Source organism: Acomys minous (assembly GCF_964271855.1).
Source record: "Acomys minous genome assembly, chromosome: 3".
Lineage (NCBI taxonomy): Eukaryota > Metazoa > Chordata > Mammalia > Rodentia > Muridae > Acomys > Acomys minous.
In genome coordinates this window covers 28,851,711-28,870,440 of record NC_140485.1, presented here as the reverse complement: position 1 = coordinate 28,870,440, position 18,730 = coordinate 28,851,711, and the positions used below count along the sequence as shown (strand labels likewise).

The window sequence follows — 18,730 nt, the reverse complement described above, 5'->3', positions numbered from 1 at the left end:
TAGACGGGCATGTGATGGTGACTGTGCTGTAGCTGGCCTCTTTAGCAAGACGCCTTTATTCCCTCTTCCTTAGTTTGATGTGTTCTTGCTTCTTCCTTCATCTACACAGAAAACCAGATTCTCTCCTAACCCTGCATGCCAGTTACTCCAAGCAGGTGACCGTAGGCTGCAGCATGGCCCAGGCAGAGCCAGATTCTGACCACATACAGAGCCAGCCGTTATGGAACGCGCATTCCCGCCTTTTTTTTTTTTTTTTTAACTATCTAGTGAGGAGAGACAAGAACCCATATTTTATAGACTTGTTTCAACTGCTAATAAGTTGTAACATTTTGGTTTTGTTTTGGTTTTGGTTTTTTTAGGTAGGGCCTCTCTACATAGCCCTGGCTGTTCTGGAACTCACTATGCAGACCAGGCTGGACTCAGGCTCACAGAGATCCTCCTGCCTCTGCCTCCCAAGTGCTGGGATTAAAGGCGTACATCACTACACTCTGCCCAAGTTGTGACATTAAAAAAAATAAAAAATTAAAGCCAGGGCTGGAGAGATGGCTCAGTGGTTAAAGGGCACACCATCCTTGCCGAGGATCTGATTCTGTTCCCACACCCATGTCATGCTGCTCATAACTGCTTTTAATTCAGTTCCAGAAGATGTGACACCCTTTTCTGGACTCTGCAGGTATGTTTGCATGGGGTGCACATGCACTAAATAAATAAATAAGTACAATCTTTAAAAACTAAACAGAAACAAGAAGCTAGCATGAAAGGCATGTATTGTACCCCTACCTTACCCCAAGGCCCTCTGTTTTCTCTTCTCTAGCTTTTTTTGTTGAGTTTTGAGACAGGTTGGCCTGGAACTCACTACTTACTATGTAGTTCAAGCTAGCTTTAAACTTACAATGGTTCTCCTGGCCTTAGTCTCTAAATATAGTTCAAGCTCTCTAGTGGTGCACACTTTCAATCCTAGCACTTGGCAGTGAGAGGCAGGTGGATCTCAGTGAGTTTGAGGCCAGCCTGGTCTACATAGAGAGTTGCAGGATAGCCAGCATTGCATAGAGAGACCCTGTTTTAAAATAACATAAATATTATAATTCAAAACCTGATTCTTAGACCACTTGGGAAGCTTTTCTTTTTCTTGTTTTCCTTTTTTACACAGGGGTCCTCTATGTTGTCCAGGCTGACCAACAACTCCTGGCCTCAAGCATTTCTCTGTCACCCCGCAAGTAGCAGGGACTTGAGACAGATCTAACACTGGAGAGCTTGTAGCATGCTGATTAATAACCCTTTCTTGTGTTTTTAACCCAGAATCTTGCAAAGCCAGCTTTAGTTTTGTTCACCTCTAGTTCCAGCTACTTGAGCCTGAGGTAGGAAGATTGTTTCAGGACATCCTAGATACCTAGGGAGACCTGTCTTTAAAAAAAAAAAAGGCGTGGGGGTGGGCGGCTGGAGAGATGGCTCAGAGGTTAAGAGCACTGGCTGCTCTTCCAAAGGTCCTGAGTTCAATTCCCAGCAACCACATGGTGGCTCACAATCATCTGTAATGAGAGCTTGTGCCCTCTGTACATGCAGAAAGAACATTGTATACATAATAAATAAATAAATCTTAAAAAAAAAAAAGGTAGAGGCTGGGGAGCTTTGTCAGTTGGTACAATGCTACCACAAAAACGTGAGGCTCTGAGTTTGTGCTCCAGCATCTCTGTAAGAAGATAGACACTGGCACACACCTGTAATCCATCACTGACCTTCTGATCATCCAAATCAGCAAGCTCCAGATTCAAATAGGCTGTCTCAGAAAATGAGGTGGAGAGCTATAAAAGATGCCACATACATGTGCGTATGCACACACATGCACACAGTCTTCAGGATCGGGGAAGGGATGTAGGCAATGCGTAAGAACTCTGTCTGGGGTTGTGGGCTGTGAAGTAAGTCTATAGCTAGGCCAAGTTTGGGCAACCTTTGTTCTAGAATGCTGGTCTCCAGGGACTTGGGGCTAGAGGATCTCTATCCATGCAGTAGCAGATTGACCTTCCTTAGATGCTGAGGCTGATTTAATCCCAGCACAGGAGAATCCACTCAGCTCCCATTAATTCTGAATTGAGACTCATATTGGAGTCACTAGTTTCTGGTATTCTTTGTGGATGATAAGATCAAACACAGCGGATAAAGATCAGGCCGAGTGTGGAGAGGCCAGGCCTGTTTGCCTGCCTGGAAAGATCCTTTTTGTTCTTCCCTCTAACCGGATGACACTTTACTCTGAATCGCCAGAGTCCTTTCTCCTAGGTTCAGTCACTGGGTTTCTGTGCAGCTGCCTAAGTTTCTGTGAAAAGCCTGCTGGTCATAGGCTCCTCTGTGGCTTTTGCCTAAGTGGCAGTTTTTAGAACCCAGTGGAAAATATGCTTTGTGAGATTAGAGTGTAGAAAATAGACAAGACACTGTAAACAGTTTTTCTTAACCTGTAGGAAGGGAGGGAGCAGGGTCTCTGGCAACAGCAGGCCACTATGTGTCGGGAATGACTTATGCCCTGGGGTTATCACTGTGGGATTGAGAAGCCGGGAAGCTAGGGCCAGCAAGATGGCAGCAAAAGCAGCCCACTTTCAGTTGTTTGGGGAATTCTCACCAGTTTGAGGTCAGCCAAATCCTAGATGGCCCTGGCCTTTTGGAAGTGACTCTGGCTTCTTAGCTCCCCATCTTGAGGGAGCAATCCCTTCATAACATGAGTAAACTCCCAGTGTGCTGGTCCCTCAAACCAAGAAAGGAGAAACCACAGTTTATGTCTGGTCGAGGCAGGGCCCTCTCCTTAGCAGAGCAAGTGAGGAAGCCAGGGGAGGGAGGGGCGGAGCTTGACTAAGAACAGCCGAGGCCCCTCTACAGTTCACAGGCTGTGTGTAATTTAACAGCCTGGGCTTCTTGGGCCTGGTGTAGATGGCTCTGAAACCCGAGGAATCTTATTCTTGCCTCTTTTTAGCATTCATGTTGACTGGTGCTCCTCCCTTGTAGCAACTCTCCGCTCTTCTGGCTTCCTGGTTCTCCTCCCTCGCTGCTGCTGGGTACCCCAACTCTTCCATAGTATGAAAATGGGTTTTTTCCAAAATGCTGCTGAGTGGACCTTTAGGGGTGACTGTATCGCTGCCTGATAACTAACATTCTCCCTCCAGTCTTCTCCTATCTTGTTGTGAACACGTCTTAATACCTATTTCTACCCCTAACCTCTCTCCAGGCTTTTATCCTTTGATGCTGCTGAATGGAGTGTTCTGTAGTTCCTCTAAACAGGCCCAGCACCCCAACAGAACACTGCCTACCCCTTGGGGACCCAGGTCCTGCCTTTGACCATAGCACTGCTTTACTTGCTATTTTTGAGGTTCAGCACTGTGTTTTATTTTTCCTCCACAGTTGTACTTGGAGTGCCCGTTTATTGCCAGCTTTATTTGTCTTGTGGTTTTGGATGTGTTGTTTCTGTTCTACTGCAGCTGTCTTCATGCTCGGCTAGATCTCATTACTTCTCACCTGAGCCTCATAACTGCCTCCTTGTAGGTTTGCGTTTGGTTCATCTCACCACATGGAGCTTTTCTTGTGTTCCTCCCATGGCCCCCCTAAACCTAAAGATTATCCCTCTTAGTTTGGTGCTCAAGATCTTTCTTGAGCAAGGCATAACTGTGATCCCAAAACTCAAAAGTCTGAGGCAGGAGGATTGCCATGAGTTTGAGGTCATCCTGTGCTATGTAGCAAATATCAGACCAGGCAGGACTTAACCTCAAACAAACAATTCTTCCTAGTCCCCTTCTTTCTACCTCTCTAGACTTAGAATTTTCTGGAACACAATTTTATCTTCTCTGTCATTCCTACCATCAAACTTCTGCACAGAATTCCTTCTGTGTTTTCACCCATCAAAAATCCAGTAAGGAGGCTGGAAAGATGGCTCACCAGGTAAAGACACTTGCTGCTAATCCTGATGACCCAGGATTGAGCCCTGGGACCCACATGGTAGAAGGAAAGCACAGACTCCCCCAAGTTCTTCTTTGAATGATGTATGTGCACCATGATACATAGGTACCCACAAAATAAATAAATAAATAAATATAATAAAATACATTCTCTGTGTGCCACAATGTCTAGCTTCAAAAAAGGAACTGTAAATGCCCAGAAACCATAGCTAGGAAACACCGCATCCACACTCTGCACCACTAGGCCAGGCTGCCTTCTGTGAAAGCCTGCCTGTTTCCCTTCCCTGAACCTGTCCAGATGTCACCCCTCTTCTTGTTGAGGACTTGGTTCTTTTTGTGATCTTTGCCACACACTGGATTACTCTGTAGTAGGTGATTCTTCTGCCTTCCAAGGGTAGGCACACAAGTGGTGTAGAGACATACATGTAGACACTTGCTGAACCTCCATGTGGGTGCTGGAAGTTTAACCTGGGTCCTCTGGAAGAGCAACCAGTGCTCTTCTTCACTGCTGAGCAGCCCCAGCTTTCACGCTTTTGGAAACACCCACAAATACACTTTACATTGTGATGCTGGCTACCCACACCCACAAATACACTTTACATTGTGATGCTGGCTACCCACACCCACAAATACACTTTACATTGTGATGCTGGCTACCCACACCCACAAATACACTTTACATTGTGATGCTGGCTACCCACACCCACAAATACACTTTACATTGTGATGCTGGCTACCCACACCCACAAATACACTTTACATTGTGATGCTGGCTACCCACACCCACAAATACACTTTACATTGTGATGCTGGCTACCCACACCCACAAATACACTTTACACTGTGGTGCTGGCTACTCACACACTCTGAACCCATATACACTGGCTGACCTGGTTCTGCATGATCCATTTTCATTCTGTTTCTTTTTTATTTTTATGTATGTATTTAGTTTTGGTTTTTTTGAGACAGGGTTTCTTTATGTAACCTTGGCTGTCCTGGACTCACTTTGTAGACCAGGCTGCCCTTGAACTCACAGCGATCCACCTGCCTCTGCCTCTGGAGTGCTGGGATTAAAGGCGTGTGTCACCACACCTAGTGGAAATGTTGTTTTATCTAGTATGAATGAGTGAGTAGTCTTACAGCTCTGAGCCACACTGTTCAAATGGGTGCTAGAAGGGCACTTAAACACAAGAGTACTTCTCTTGGAGATAAACTGTTATGAAGTTACCCCTTTATCTCATTAGAGTGAGGGAAATTTTGCCTACCTCCTTTCTCTCTGGAGGATATGGTATTTCCCTGTCTATTTCACACTGGGAGTGGTGGGTGTGTCAGCTCTCTTTCACAGGCTGCTGTAGAACCCTGCCCTCCAGGAGCCTTGCTTCTGTGGAAAGATGACACCAGTTTCAGGCAGGGAAAGGCACTTCACCTGCCGAAACAAGAGCTGGCTCAGCCTCGTAACATGGTGCCCTTCTAGCTTTAGACAGCATTGTGGATGTGGAGATCATGGCGGGTGTAAAAGCAGTTCCCTGTTCTTGAGTCCTTGCTCCTGTGGGAAATGATGTTTCTAGAGCAGTGGATTTAGCTTGATGCAGTTGTAGCCCAAATCAGTGGCCATAAGCAGCTGGTTTAGTTGTTTCTTAGCATTTGGATCTTTGAGAACTCTGGGTCTGGGCATGGATTACATACCTGTAATCCAAGCAGTCAGGAGGCTGGGCAGGTGGGTTGCCTCACATTTAAGGCGATGTTGCCCTAACTTTTCCTGGAGAGACATAGACAAATGTCTTCTCATAGCAGGTAGGGCACCACCAGCAAAATAAAGGAATGATTCCTCCAAGTGTAGCTTGGTGAACCAGTGAACTTACTGGTGTACTTTCCTGGGCCTTTGTGCCCCCTACCAGCTGTACCCCTGCATAGATGACGACTTCCCCAAAGATACATAGATGGAATTGTTCAGTTCCATTCCCTGTATACTTGTATATATCATGTATGTATATATGTATGTATGTGTGTATACATGCTTGTGTATATGTATGTAGTATGTATGTATGTATGTATGTATGTATGTATGTATTATATCTGCACGAAGGTAAATCTACTTCTCTAGAAACATCATTTCCCACAAAGCAAGGGCTCTTTTTTTTCTTTTTTAAAAAAGATTTTATTTTATGTATATAAGTGCTCAGCCTACATGTGCGTCTACATACCAGAAGAAGGTATTAGATCACATTATAGATGGCTGTGAGCTACCATGTGGTTGCTGAGAATTGAACTCAGGACCTCTGGAAGAGCAGTCAGTGCTCTTAACCACTGAGCCATTTCTCCAGCCCCCAGAGCACTTTCTGGATCATGAGGATGATCTCCACATCCACAATGCAGTCTAAAGCTGGAAGGGCACCCATGTTATGAGGCTGAGCCAGCTCTTGCTTCAGCAGGTAACAAGTGCTCATATGGATGAAAAGCTATATTAAGAGTATAGTGTGTGTGTGTGTGTGTGTGTGTGTGTGTGTGTGTGTGTGTTGTCTGTATTAGTGTTTTGCCTGCATATATGCAGTTCACACACATGGACAACTTGTGGAGTATGTTCTCACTTTGAACTCTGTGGGTCCCTAGGGATCAAACTCAAGTCAGTAGGGTTAACAGCACATTCTTTTACCCACTAAGTCCTCTCACCAGCCTGGGTTGGGTTTTATTTCACTTTAGTTGTAGTCCACCACTAAGATAAGTCAGGGCAAAAACCCAGAGGCAGGAACAGAAGCAGAGGCTATAGAGGAACTCTGCTTACTGACTTGTTCCCTGTGGCTTGCTCAGTTTGCTTTCTACACCACACAGGATCACCTGCGTAGGGATGGTACCACCCACAGTGGGAACCATCTATACATACTCATCAAATATATGAAGTGCCTCTTCTTTTTTTCTTCTATTCACTTCCCTCCTGCTCCTCTCTCCGACTCCTCTCAGATGCATCCTCCATTTCTCCATCCTCTTATTTTTGATAATCTATAGAGTCATTTTTGTGCTGCCCACATACTTATTGGGTATGAGGCCACCCACTGGAATGTGGTGAACTCCCCTTTAAAGAAAGCAGATTCTAGGAGGCAGAGGCAGAGGCAGGCATCTATGAGTTAGAGGCCAGCCTGGCTAGTTTTGAGTTAATCAACCATCCATTGTACAATGAAATGTCTCTTAAGAGGTCTGAGGGCTGGGCCGGGCTGGTGCACGCCTTTAATCCCAGCACTCTGGAGGCAGAGGCAGGTGGATCGCTGTGAGTTCGAGGCCAGCCTGGTCTACAAAGTGAGTCCAGGACAGCCAGGGCTAAACAGAGAAACCCTGTCTCAAGAAACCAAAACCAAACAAATAAAAGAGGTCTGAGGGTTACTCTAATCTGGGTAGAGATGGTTTTAGAAGGCAGCTCAATACTCTCCATCGAGCCTCCTGTGTGGGCGGTGCCGTTTAGTGCTGCAGATGGCAATGCAGAGATGACTTAGTGGTTAAGAACAGTTGCTGCTCTTGTAGAAGACCTAGGTTCAGGTCCCGGCACCCACATGGTGGCTCACTATTGTCTGTAACTCCAGTTCCAGGGATCTGATGACCTCTTCTGACCTCCTCAGGCACCAGGCATGCTTGTTGTCCACATACATGCATACATTCATACACAAAAGTGCTTAGGATACATAAATAAGTGATGGGAATCTAAGTCCCATCCTTGAAGGCTCCTGTGTGATAACGAAGCACCCGGGCAGAGTTGAATGGTTGTCTTACCTGCTGGGCATGCTATGAAGAAAAGTCAAGCTGAATAAAGGCCAGAGTGTGAGCAGAGGAGACAGCCTCTGAGCAGAGGCCTGAGTAAATCCGCTGTGGGAATAGCTAAGGGAAAGATGTTGAATCCGAGGGATAGCAAGAGCACACTAGAGTCTGCCTAAGGTGCTTGTGGTGGCGAGGGGACTGGGTAGAGGGAGCAAAGAGAGCATAGGAAATGACCTCACAGAAATGTCCACAGGCTGGGTCATTTAGGCCTTTCTAAGTTTAAGTCAGGTGTTTGGATTTGAACTGTAAGGGAGATGGGAGCCAGTGGAAGGATTTGAATAATGACATGATCTCATTTATGTTTAAAAAAAAAAATCATCGTGGCCTGCCATGTTGAGAAGACTGCAGCAGGCAAGGCCTGAAGCTGAGAGGAGGACATTTGGGAGTGAAGTCATATTTCATCTGAGAGATGGTAGTCACTAGAACTCACGGATGCACTAGTAGATGGTGCAGGATCCCTGCACATGGGGGAGAATTCTAGACTGGTTGCCATGGAAAAGTGCTCCCACCATTGAGGGCCAGGCTCCCAGTGCTGTGATGTACGGGCCGAGGGGAGAGCTGTGCATGAACGTTGATGAGCTGGGGCAAGTTCTCTGCCACACACAACTGCTGTCTCTCAGGTGCATTTAGTGTTGGTGCCCAGGCTTTGCTCCACTCTGTAGAGCAGGGGGAAGCTCTGCTGCCTTTTGAAGAAAGGGGAGGGAGCCGCTCTCAGTGGGGGAGTCACTTTGCAAAGCCTTTGTGCTGGGGTGCTGCAGGATGACCCTGGCTGCTGCTGCTGCTTCCCAAGAGCTTGGGACCCTTTGAGAGGAGAGCTCAGCCCAAACCTCCCTGCAAGCAGGAAGCTGGTTTGAGTTAAGAACATAAAATAAAAACCAGCTGATGCCCCTGAATGCTTTCCTCCGCCCCTCCCCTTCAGAGAGCCAAAGGAAACTGCTTCCCTCCCTCGGATGACTACTTTAGAAAGCCAGAAAAAAAAAAAAAACATAAATCCTTTGAAAATAAGCCAAGATTTTAGCCCAAGTGAACTCCTGTTTGTGGGATTTTCCTTGCCAGGAAGCACGTTCCTCTGCGCAGAGCCCTGAGAGGAAAGTGACAAAATATAGAGGTTCCACTGGGTGGAGCCTGTTCCTAGGCCTGGCAGGAGGAAGTGCTGTGTGTCAGGCTTCCCACACTTACGCTGCTCACATTTGTAGGTCCTGAAGTTGGTAAAGTGGACATGGCCAGAAGGAGAAGGGAGATACTAGAGTATATGAAAGCATATGCTGTAATTAAGTATTGTTTTATGAAACTTGTACTTCAGTTTCTTTTGTTTATACATGCACATGTATGTACACACTGAATCACAATATAAAGCAAGTTTCTTACTATGTCTTTTACCATGAACGCTGGTCTTTTGGGTGTGCATAAACTTAGTCTTTCTGCTTTTATCTTTTAGAAAGTCGCAAACTAGTTTCAAGATTCTCTATAGAACAGGGTTCTCTGGCCACAGAACACCTACTCGCATTCCTCCGAGAGGGAAGGCCAGCTGAGAACTATGAGGCTTGGTCTCATTCTTTGGGACCAACATGAACCATAGGGAGGGAGGCGACTGTACACATTTGAGTCTGAAGGATTTGCTTCAAGTTATATTAGTTTGAAGAGAACTGGAGGTGCGCAGCTCTCTCTATGTGGTTTAATGACTTCCACGTTCCACATGGGACAGTGGCTTCAGGCTCCTCTCTCTCTTCTCTGTCTTAGGCAGTAAGTACAATACGAAGGTTCCTGAACACCCCTTCCTCTAGGGTAATTAAAGGCACAGTGCCAAGACCCTGATCTGGGACAACTAAAGGTGCAGTCTCCTTAGGGTGAGTTTGTGCCCTGTGGTCAGTACCAAGTGTACCAGGTGACTGGCGCCAGGAGTCATTAGACTACTGGCTAGAAGGAGGCAGAAACTCACTCGCTGTCCAGAGTGTCTAGCACAGGCAGGCTAACATTAGGTTAGTGCCTCAGGTGGGCATGTGGATAAGTGAACAGTCTGGAGCTCAGGCTGAAGTCCTGGGCCCAAACCACTGCCACCAGTGAATAAACACATGCTGCGTTCCTGGTCTATAGCCTTAGAAGTATAAATGACTCTTAGAGAACTCTCTGAGAAAAGTTTGATGGCTTGTTTTGTTTAGATTTTTTTGAGATAATTCATGTAGCCCAGGCTGGCTCCAAACTCATAGCAATCCTCCTGTCTCAGCTTCCCAAGTATTACAGATTACAAATGTGTAATTACATCTGTGCTTGTGCACATTTGTTCGTTCATTCGTTCTTTTGTTCCTTCCTTCCTTTTTCTTTCTATTTTTCTTTTCTGTTTTATTTTCAGTTGCTGGGGATTGAACCCAGCCTTTTGTACTGGATTGTACTAGACTGAAGGTTTAACTCTGCTACTTTGGTGGGGATTATTTTAGTCTTATCAACCACTTTCCCACATAATTCAAAGTAAATTGGCCTTTGAGGTAAGCGTTTAGTTTTTGTAGTTGATGTTGTTTTATTTATTTAATTGTGTGTATGTGCACATGTATGTGTGCTCAGAGGGCCTCTGCAAGAGTCTAAACATGACTTTTTGTTGTTGTTGTTTTGGGGGTTTTTTTGTTTGTTTTTTTTCGAGACAGGGTTTTTCTGTGTAGCCTTGGCTGTCCTAGACACACTTTGTAGACCAGGCTGGCCTCGAACTCACAGCGATCCACCTGGCTCTGCCTCCCAAGTGCTGGGATTAAAGGTGTGTGCCACCACGCCCAGCTTCTAAATATGACTTCTAAAAGCACTTTCAACTATTCTCTGTTTAGGCCAGTAAGAGAAGATATGTCCAAAAACTAACCCAGTTGATTCTGAACGTCCCCACTCTAGAAATTGGCCTGTCATGTTAGACTCTTCCTTGCCCTGTATTTCTGGTTTATACCACTCCCTGGCCCTCCAAGACTCTCCAGGCCAGAGTTTTGATAGGCAAGTATCCTGTGTTTGCATGGACACCTCACTGTAAATCCAGGAAGAACAAGGACATTCCTGAGGGAAGGCTCATGCAGGAAGCACAGACAGCCCTGGAGGGAACTGGATCTGGAGTGACCAGAAAAACTGTGTGTCAAAGAGTGCCATGGAGTGACAGTTATGAGGCTATAGGGCAGAATGGATCTCACAGGACCTCATCCACGGAAAGACCAGTGAATTAATTTGAGGTTAGTCCAGTGGGGGTTCTGGCCTGCAGACAATGTAGGACAGCAAACACTGTTGATGAAGGTGGTGGATGTCTCATGTGTCATGTCTTCTCAGACTCTCTGAAGATTTCATACAGGCTTCCCTTTCATCTCTGTGGGAGTTGTGCCTTAATAACAATAATCAGAGTACCCTAAGCGTCTGTGATTCGCAAAACACAGCATTACACCCTTCTTTGGCCTCCTAGGCTTCTAGACTGTATGAACTGGCAGACTGGGAGGTGGAGTCCTTTGATGGAGGGCTAGCACGTGATCAGGTGCAAAGATCAAGGATGACAGAGTTATCTAATTAATACCTAACATTCTGCCTCTCAGTAGATAGATGACAGTGGCCTTCTAAGGCCTGAAGGTCAGTGACCTCTTGTGGATCCCAGACTCTAACTTAGACTTAGTGCCTTCTTGTGTTGGAAGAGTGCTTGGTCCTCCTTGGTCATGATGGTGTATGTTAACCCTTCCATTGCCTTTCCCCTTTCTCATGGTAAAGCAGATGGTGTGTGGTGAACGCAGGTGATACTACTGTCACTTTCTCACATGACCAGGAGACTTTAGGTCAGAGCACAGTCTGCAGAAGTCACAGGCTCATTTCCCTGCGATGAGGTTGTAGGAAAAGAGAGCTGCGGGTGCCTTTAACTCCTCCCTCTAACTCTCCTGTGTCTGTAACTTCTGTCTTGCTCTCACAGGTGACCTTGGAGAAGGTGCTAGGAGTCACAGTATCCGGAGGCAGAGGACTTGCCTGTGACCCCCGGTCAGGTTTAGTTGCCTACCCCGCTGGGTAAGTACCCTTCAAGACATCTTGTTGGATGAAAGCTTATTTTTTATTTTTTAGTAACATTTTATTCTTTTCATCATATTTACTCTCTTCCCCCTGCTATTCTCATGTCCGCCCTCCCTTCCTATCAATATAACTGTGTATTCTCTCTCTCTCTCCCTCTTCCTCTCCCCCTCCCTCTCTCTCTCTCTCTTTAAAGACCCATCAAGACGAATTTGTGTTGCCAGCTACTCTTGGGTGTAGGGCTTGTCCTTAGATGTAGTCAACCTACCCAGGGATCACACCATTAAAACCCCTACTCTCCTTGTCCTAGCAGCTGTCAGATGCCAGGAGCCCCTGCTTAGGAGGGGACTTCGCCCACCTCACCACTTGTGCCCCTCCCGCCCCAGCCACACTAGGGTTTTGTTTGCCTTGAGCTTACTGAGCTCTTGTGCATGCCATCACAGCTGCAGTCAGTTCAGTCTGTGCAGTTGAAGTCATTTACTGCCCTCGGCTCCTGCAGTCTTCTCACTCTCTTTCCTGAGTGAGTGGAGATCCCTGAGCCTAGAGGAGAAGACTGTGAGTTATAATCGATGTGGATCAGTTGAGTGGACAGAAGGCTTCTGAAGGCTTGTGAGAGATACGTCTAGGTCAATATTTTAATGCCATTTCTGTGGAGAAACAGTTTTTCACTGTGTAGCCTTGGCTGTCCTGGACTTGCTTTGTAGACCAGGCTGGACTCAAACTCATAGTGATCTGTCTGGTTCTGCCTCTCACTAAGTGTGCGCCATCCCCCCACCCCACCCCCAGCCTAATCCCCCACTAAGTAAACATTCTTGATTGGCTGTTGTCCCTGTTGCACCCTGCTTGAATTTTGATCATCTTCCCATGCCTACCCATCTACACGTACAGATTGTACTTTTCTTGTACAGCATTCCCAACATCATCTTTTTTAAAGCGCTATTTTTATTTTATCTTCTGTGTATAAGTGTTCTACCCATACTCCATGGACCGTGTGTGTGCCTTGTGCCCATGGAGGCCAGAAGAGGGCATCAATTCACCTGGGACTGGAATTACAAATGGTTGTAAGCTACCATGTGGGTTCTGGGAATCAAATCCTGGTTCTTTGGAAGAACAACCAGTGCTCCTAACTGCTGAGCCAACTCTCCAGCTGCAGCACCATTTTCTGATCCATAGATAGATCCATTACTTGCTGCACCACTGGGCCACCCCAGCACTGCCTTTAATAACTATCTTCTAGTAATTTTTAATGGCTTTATTGTGAAATAACACCAAATGTTTAAAATGTCCAACTCAGGGCTGCAGTAGAGGCCTAGTAAGGCCTTAGTTTTGATTCCTAGCAAAATAAGTATCCAACTCTATGGATTTTAGTCATTTTCCAGAATTTTCAGTGATCGCCACAGTCAGCTTTACTCCAGAAGCTCCATATAGTCAGTCAGGTGCACTGCTCTGTGGCACTAGGTACTTGAGCATAGGATCTTGAGTTAGTACTGTACAACTCCATAGTTTAGGCACGAAACTGAGATTCAAGGTGATCAGTGCATTCAGAACCACATTGCCAGTGTCTGTATTGGAGTTCATGTGGTCTGACCACAGAGCTCTGGCTCTTAAAGGACATAGGATGGGGAAAGGCCAGACTCTCTGCTTTTTCTCTAAACTGTCTTAAGTTTATGGACAGGTTAGTCTGTGCTGGGGAGACTTCTCCTGGGTTCTGATTTGGGTGTCTCTCTTGAGAGGTCCTATGGTGGTTAGTGTCCACAGCCAGGGCCCTGCACTGGTTCATTGCTGTGGTTGCTGCAATGGCTTAGCCTGGCAAAGACTGGGCAGGCCCCCTTTTCCCTCCTGAAGCAACCTGATAAAAGGCCTGCCCTGCTGAATAACCCAGTGTTGCCTGCCTCAGGGGAATTCCACTCATTCCATGCTTGCCTCTGCCTGGGAAAGCCAGGTCCCTTCTTGTTGGAAATGGGGCTGGGCCTAGATATAAGCTGTGCAGAAAAGCTAGGGCTATGCTGAGCCCTGTGTCAAGGCCTTGGCAAGTGTGGGACTGCCCCGTGCTCTCCTCCCATATACTCCTGTGCCAGGCCTGGAGCTTTTGAGTGTGTGCTTCTCTTTATAGGCTGGCAGACCAGTGTGCTACCTGACTTCTGGGCCAGGTAGAGGGTCTCCTAGGAGATTCCTGAGTACTCTTGGCTTTGGCTAACTCTGGGCAGTACTCCCAAGCTGTTTGCTGACCCCTGTGGCTTTCTTGGAATTATGGTTTCTTTGTAAATGGCTGCTCCCCAGAGCTTTGGTTCTTCCCTGTGCTGGAGCTCCCTGTTGTAGTCCTAGGGCACATGGAGACCACTGAAGTCTGTGTGAGCCCGAGCCGGCTTTTCTCCTCTCTCCTCTGCTAGCGCCACCCTCAGCCACCACACTTGCTCCTGCTGCTGTGGGAGCCAGCTCAGGTATCCTAGAAACAAGAAGAGAAACAAAACTCAGAGTCCTCCCAGAGGCCTAGCAGTAACTATCAAAACAAAACAAAATTTTCTGAGAGGAAATGAAACAGCACAAGGAAGGTGGGGGGGGGGAGCAGGGGGGCTGTCAGCAGTGTGTGTCAGGCAGAGGTGGGTGGGATTTGAGTGAATATCGTGTCTTGGGGCCAAGGTCCCCCAGTTTTACTAGTTCTTGCTTTTCTTCCTCAGAGCTTTCCCTTTGCTATTGCTGTGGCTCGGGAAGCCCACTCCTCAACCTGTCGTAAGCGACGCTCCCTGTTATCAGTTATCTTTCTCCTTGCTGTGGCAAAAATAAAGGAACGGCTCAGGGATGCCCTCAAACTGTGAGCCACAGCAAATGCTCCTTTCCTTCTTACAGCATGCCACCCATAGGTGGGAGGCAGAATGATGAGCGCTTTCTCCTTTCTGTTTATTTGGCCCCCAGCCAACACAATGGCACTGCCCACATTGGGGGCGGGAGGGCGGCTGTCTTACACCATCAACTAACCCAGTTTAGAAACTCCCTAACAGACATGCAGAGAGTTTTGTCTCCTGCATGAGTATAGACCTGGTCTCCTATAGATTATAAATTGTGCTTATATCCTGTCCAGTTGACAGGGTTACTTATCACACACCCCTGCCTGAAGATGCCAATACTCATGCAGGCTTTTTGAAGGACCTAGTTTGCTTGAAGCCTCTTAGTTGAGCTATCTGGCATCATGGTCCCTTTGTCTCCTTCGACTGGTTGGCCTTGGCCCCTACCATAACCTGGTGAGTGCTCTGAGTAGAGCTGCCTTTTGACCACTGGAGTAGAAAGTACAAAGAGGCTGGACCTTTGTAGCAGTAAGAGGAAGCTTCTTGCATTTTTAGTAGAGAGAAGAGGGAAGCTCCTTTCCTGAGTGTGCTTATGTTGGAGTTTATGCTGAGGTCCCAGCGTTATAAAACTAACAGGTGGGAAGCCACAGAACCTTCTCTTAAACTGTGTTCTAGAAAAAAAAAATCTGCATTGAAAGTCCACAGTCTCCTTACTCCCCGCACTCTCTGAAACAAGCTGGATGTGGTGTTTGTTAGTAGAGAGAGTTGGTGGGCCTGAGAGAAAGGTCCTTGGAATTGGTATGTGATGGAATCATATACGGGGACACATACTCACCAGAGTCCTCTGTGTCTTTCCTTCTGACCGTTGTGTGATCTAACTGCACACCAGGGCCCTTAGTTTTCCCCATCACAGTTTGTTCGATGACTTATTTGTGCATTTGTTCAGCAGTTTGTTAAAACTTGCTCTGCCAAGACAGCAGGGACATAGCAGTAAACGAGAAAGACAAGCCACCGATGCTGCGGAGTTTAGGATCAAGAAGAGTGAAGACAGAAAGCATGCCAACAAGTCAGTGAGCAAGGGAGGATCAGAGACATAACAGTCAACATGATGGAAGAGACAGCACATAAATAACTGAGAGCTAAGGAGGATGCTAGTGCTAGACTGGGCGGTTGGAAGGTTAGAGAGATGGCCCAGTGATTAAGAGTACTTGCTATTCTTGTAAAGGATCTGGGTTTTTCCTAGCACCCACATATCTGACTTCCAGTTCCAGGGGATCCATTGCCCTCTTCTGGCCCCTGAAGGTACCAAGTAGGCAGGTGGTGCATACACATACATGCAGGCACACATGTAAAATAAAATGAAAATAATTTAATTGGGTGGTCAGGGTTCAGTGGGGAGTAATTGAACTGATACTAGCATGACAAGAAGAAAGCAGTATGTGAGATTTGATGCGGATGGAGGAAGTGTCAAGTGTAAAGATTCTAAGGAAGGGAGGAATTACAAGTGAGAAACTGGGAACTCAGAAACCATCGTTATGACCTAGCTTTTAAATCTTGCTGCTCACAAGGATGTGCCTTTTGTTGGGGAAAGAAATATCTTTGTAGTCCTCTGGAGAGAGGTATAGAGGATAGCTCTGTACCCCTAGCCATGTAAATCATGGAGTTAACACTTACTTAGTCTTTTTTCATGTGTTTCTGATATGTTCAGACACATGATCCATTTTGCAACTAGATTTTCACATGTTTTTGAGGAGGGGTTTGTAAATGTCCCATAAACAGACATTACTGGGTCACATGGCCTGACCCAAGAAGGTTATTTGGAGTCATTGAATTCCAGGTATCTCAAGAGGACAACATCCAGGGATGCTCCGGGTACCACGTTAGCCTCTTTCTCTCTTGGAATAGTTAAAGCTCTAAGATTCCTATTTTGTAAGCAAAATGGGGGAGTAGACTTTTTTTGTTTCTTTGTTTGTTTTTTGAGACAGGGTTTCTCTGTGTATCCCTGGCTGTCCTGGACTCGTTTTGTAGACCAGGCTGGCCTTGAACTCACAGTGACTTGCCTGCCTCTGCCTCCTGAGTGTTGGGATTAAAGGCATGCTCCACCACTCCCGGCCTCGGGGGAGTAGACTTTAATTCCACTTCTAGATGATATTAGCAGCTCATTGGTTTGTAGAAAGCGTTGGGTGGAATGCTATGCAAAACTAACCTCCTGGGTAGTCTTTTCCTAGTTACCCTTCAAGAAGATTGCCAAGAACACTGTATAAGTCGCTTTGTTATTGCTAAAATAAAATGCCTGACAAAGCAACTTCAGCATCTGTGTTGGCTCATATTTGAGGGTACAGCCCAGAAGGTGACAGTGGCATGAGGTGGCGGGACACATTGTGTCTATAGCTGGATACACAGAGATGAGTGCTGGCAGGAGCTTGTCTTCTCCCTTTAGTTCAGGGCCCATGAGGTGGGGCCTGGCATTCAGAGTAGGCTTCCTCCCCTTTATTAACTCCTTCTGGAAGCACCCCCATAGATACTCTAAGAGGCATTAATTACCTGTTGCCATGGTGACTCTAAACCTGTCAAGTTGACAAGATAAAACATCACAGCTCAATCTGTTGTCATCTTATCACTCAAACAACTCATTTTAAATAGCAGCATTCCGGGGCTGGAGAGATGGCTCAGTGGTTAAGAGCACTGCCTGCTCTTCCAAAGGACCCAGGTTCGATTCCCAGGACCCACTTGGCAGCTCACAACTGTCTGTAACTCCAAGATCTGACACCACCACACCAACGGAAACAAATTAAATAAATATTTTTTAAAAATAGCAGCATTCCACATGATACCTCAGATCTCATTTTAATCTCAGGCTTCAAAAATATACTTAGTCCGTCTCCAAACATCCCAGTCTTTAACAGTCTTAATACTCCTCAGAAATCCAAAATCCATTGTTAGCCTTGAGGGCCCCCCCCCCTCTTTCTCCCCTCTCTCCTTCCCTCCCTCCTTCCCTTTCTCTGTCTCTGTCTCTCTCTTTCTGCCCCGCCCCCACCCTTTGGTTATTCAAGACAAGGTTTCTCTGTGTATCCTTGGCTGTCCTGGACTCTCTATGTAGACCAGGCTGGCTTTGGATTCACAGATCCATCTAGCTCTGCCTCCCTGAGTGCTCCGGGCTGGAGAGATTGCTCAAAGGTTAAAGGTACTGATTGCTCTTCCAAAGGTAATGAGTTCAATTCCCAGCAACCACATATTGGCTCACAACCATCTATTTAATGAGATCTGTATACATAATAAATAAATAAATCCTTAAAAAAAAAGTGTGCTCCACCACACCCAGCTTTGAGGCAGTCTCCTAACTATGAGCCCCTTTAAAATAAAACCAATTTTCACACTTTCAATATAAAATGGCACAGGATAAATGTTCCTATTGCAGAAGGGAAGAATGGAAACAGAGAAAGTATAGACCCCACAGCAAGACCAAGCCTAGGAGAGCAGACACCAAACACTGCAGTTAGGCCCAGCATGTGGGTCTCCTGGTGGAGTTGCTTGGGCAGGTTCATCTCTTGAGCTGTGCTGCCTGAGGTGCACATACACTCTCTGTTGGGCCACCTTCCCTGCATGTCTGCTACTGTTTTTGGTGGATATAGTTTAGCCTTGGCATCCCCTATATCCTAGGCTACTGATTGGAACTTAGGCCTTATTTTCCCAGCTTCATACAGAGGCCTCTCTTTGCAGGAACCCCAGCTCTGCCACACATTGCTTGCCTTAGTGGCTTTCTGGAACCTTGGTGAAAGCTCCTATGACCCACTCACCTCTGTGTCTTTTTTTTTTTCATGCCTACAAATCTAGCACCATAGGGACCATGCTGCCAGGTTCTGCTGTTAGTGTGAGATAAGCTTGCCCAAGCCTCCCACCACAGCTGCAGTATCCGCTGTGTGCCTTAGAGGCTCAGCCTGGGAAAACGTTTCTCCAGATGGCCATTATTTGCAGTTACAGTTTGGACCTTGAGTGAGTGAGGGTACCTTTGCTCGTGTTCCATACACAGCAGGACATTCTGGTACCATTTGGGCTGCTTTTTCTGCATCCACAACTTTAAACTCTCTCAAGTTCCTTTCTTTGCCAAACCATGCATTTTCCATGCCTTCCTGCCTTACTTGTTTTTCTCTCTCACCGCAGACCTGGATCAGAGCAGTGAACAGTGAATATGAAGCAGCC

General features: G+C 46.4%; 1 protein-coding gene across 5 annotated transcripts in view; it reads left to right on the top strand.

Moving 5' to 3' along the window:
• The window catches only part of MAPKBP1 (mitogen-activated protein kinase binding protein 1), a 57,230-nt gene that overhangs the window by 15,080 nt on the left and 23,420 nt on the right, over window positions 1-18,730 (top strand). For all 5 annotated transcript variants that reach the window (XM_084775557.1, XM_084775556.1, XM_084775555.1 and 2 more), the window contains one exon: window positions 11,656-11,747. In XM_084775557.1, the coding sequence (XP_084631683.1) occupies window positions 11,656-11,747 (92 nt within the window). The remainder of the gene's footprint in view (window positions 1-11,655; window positions 11,748-18,730) is intronic.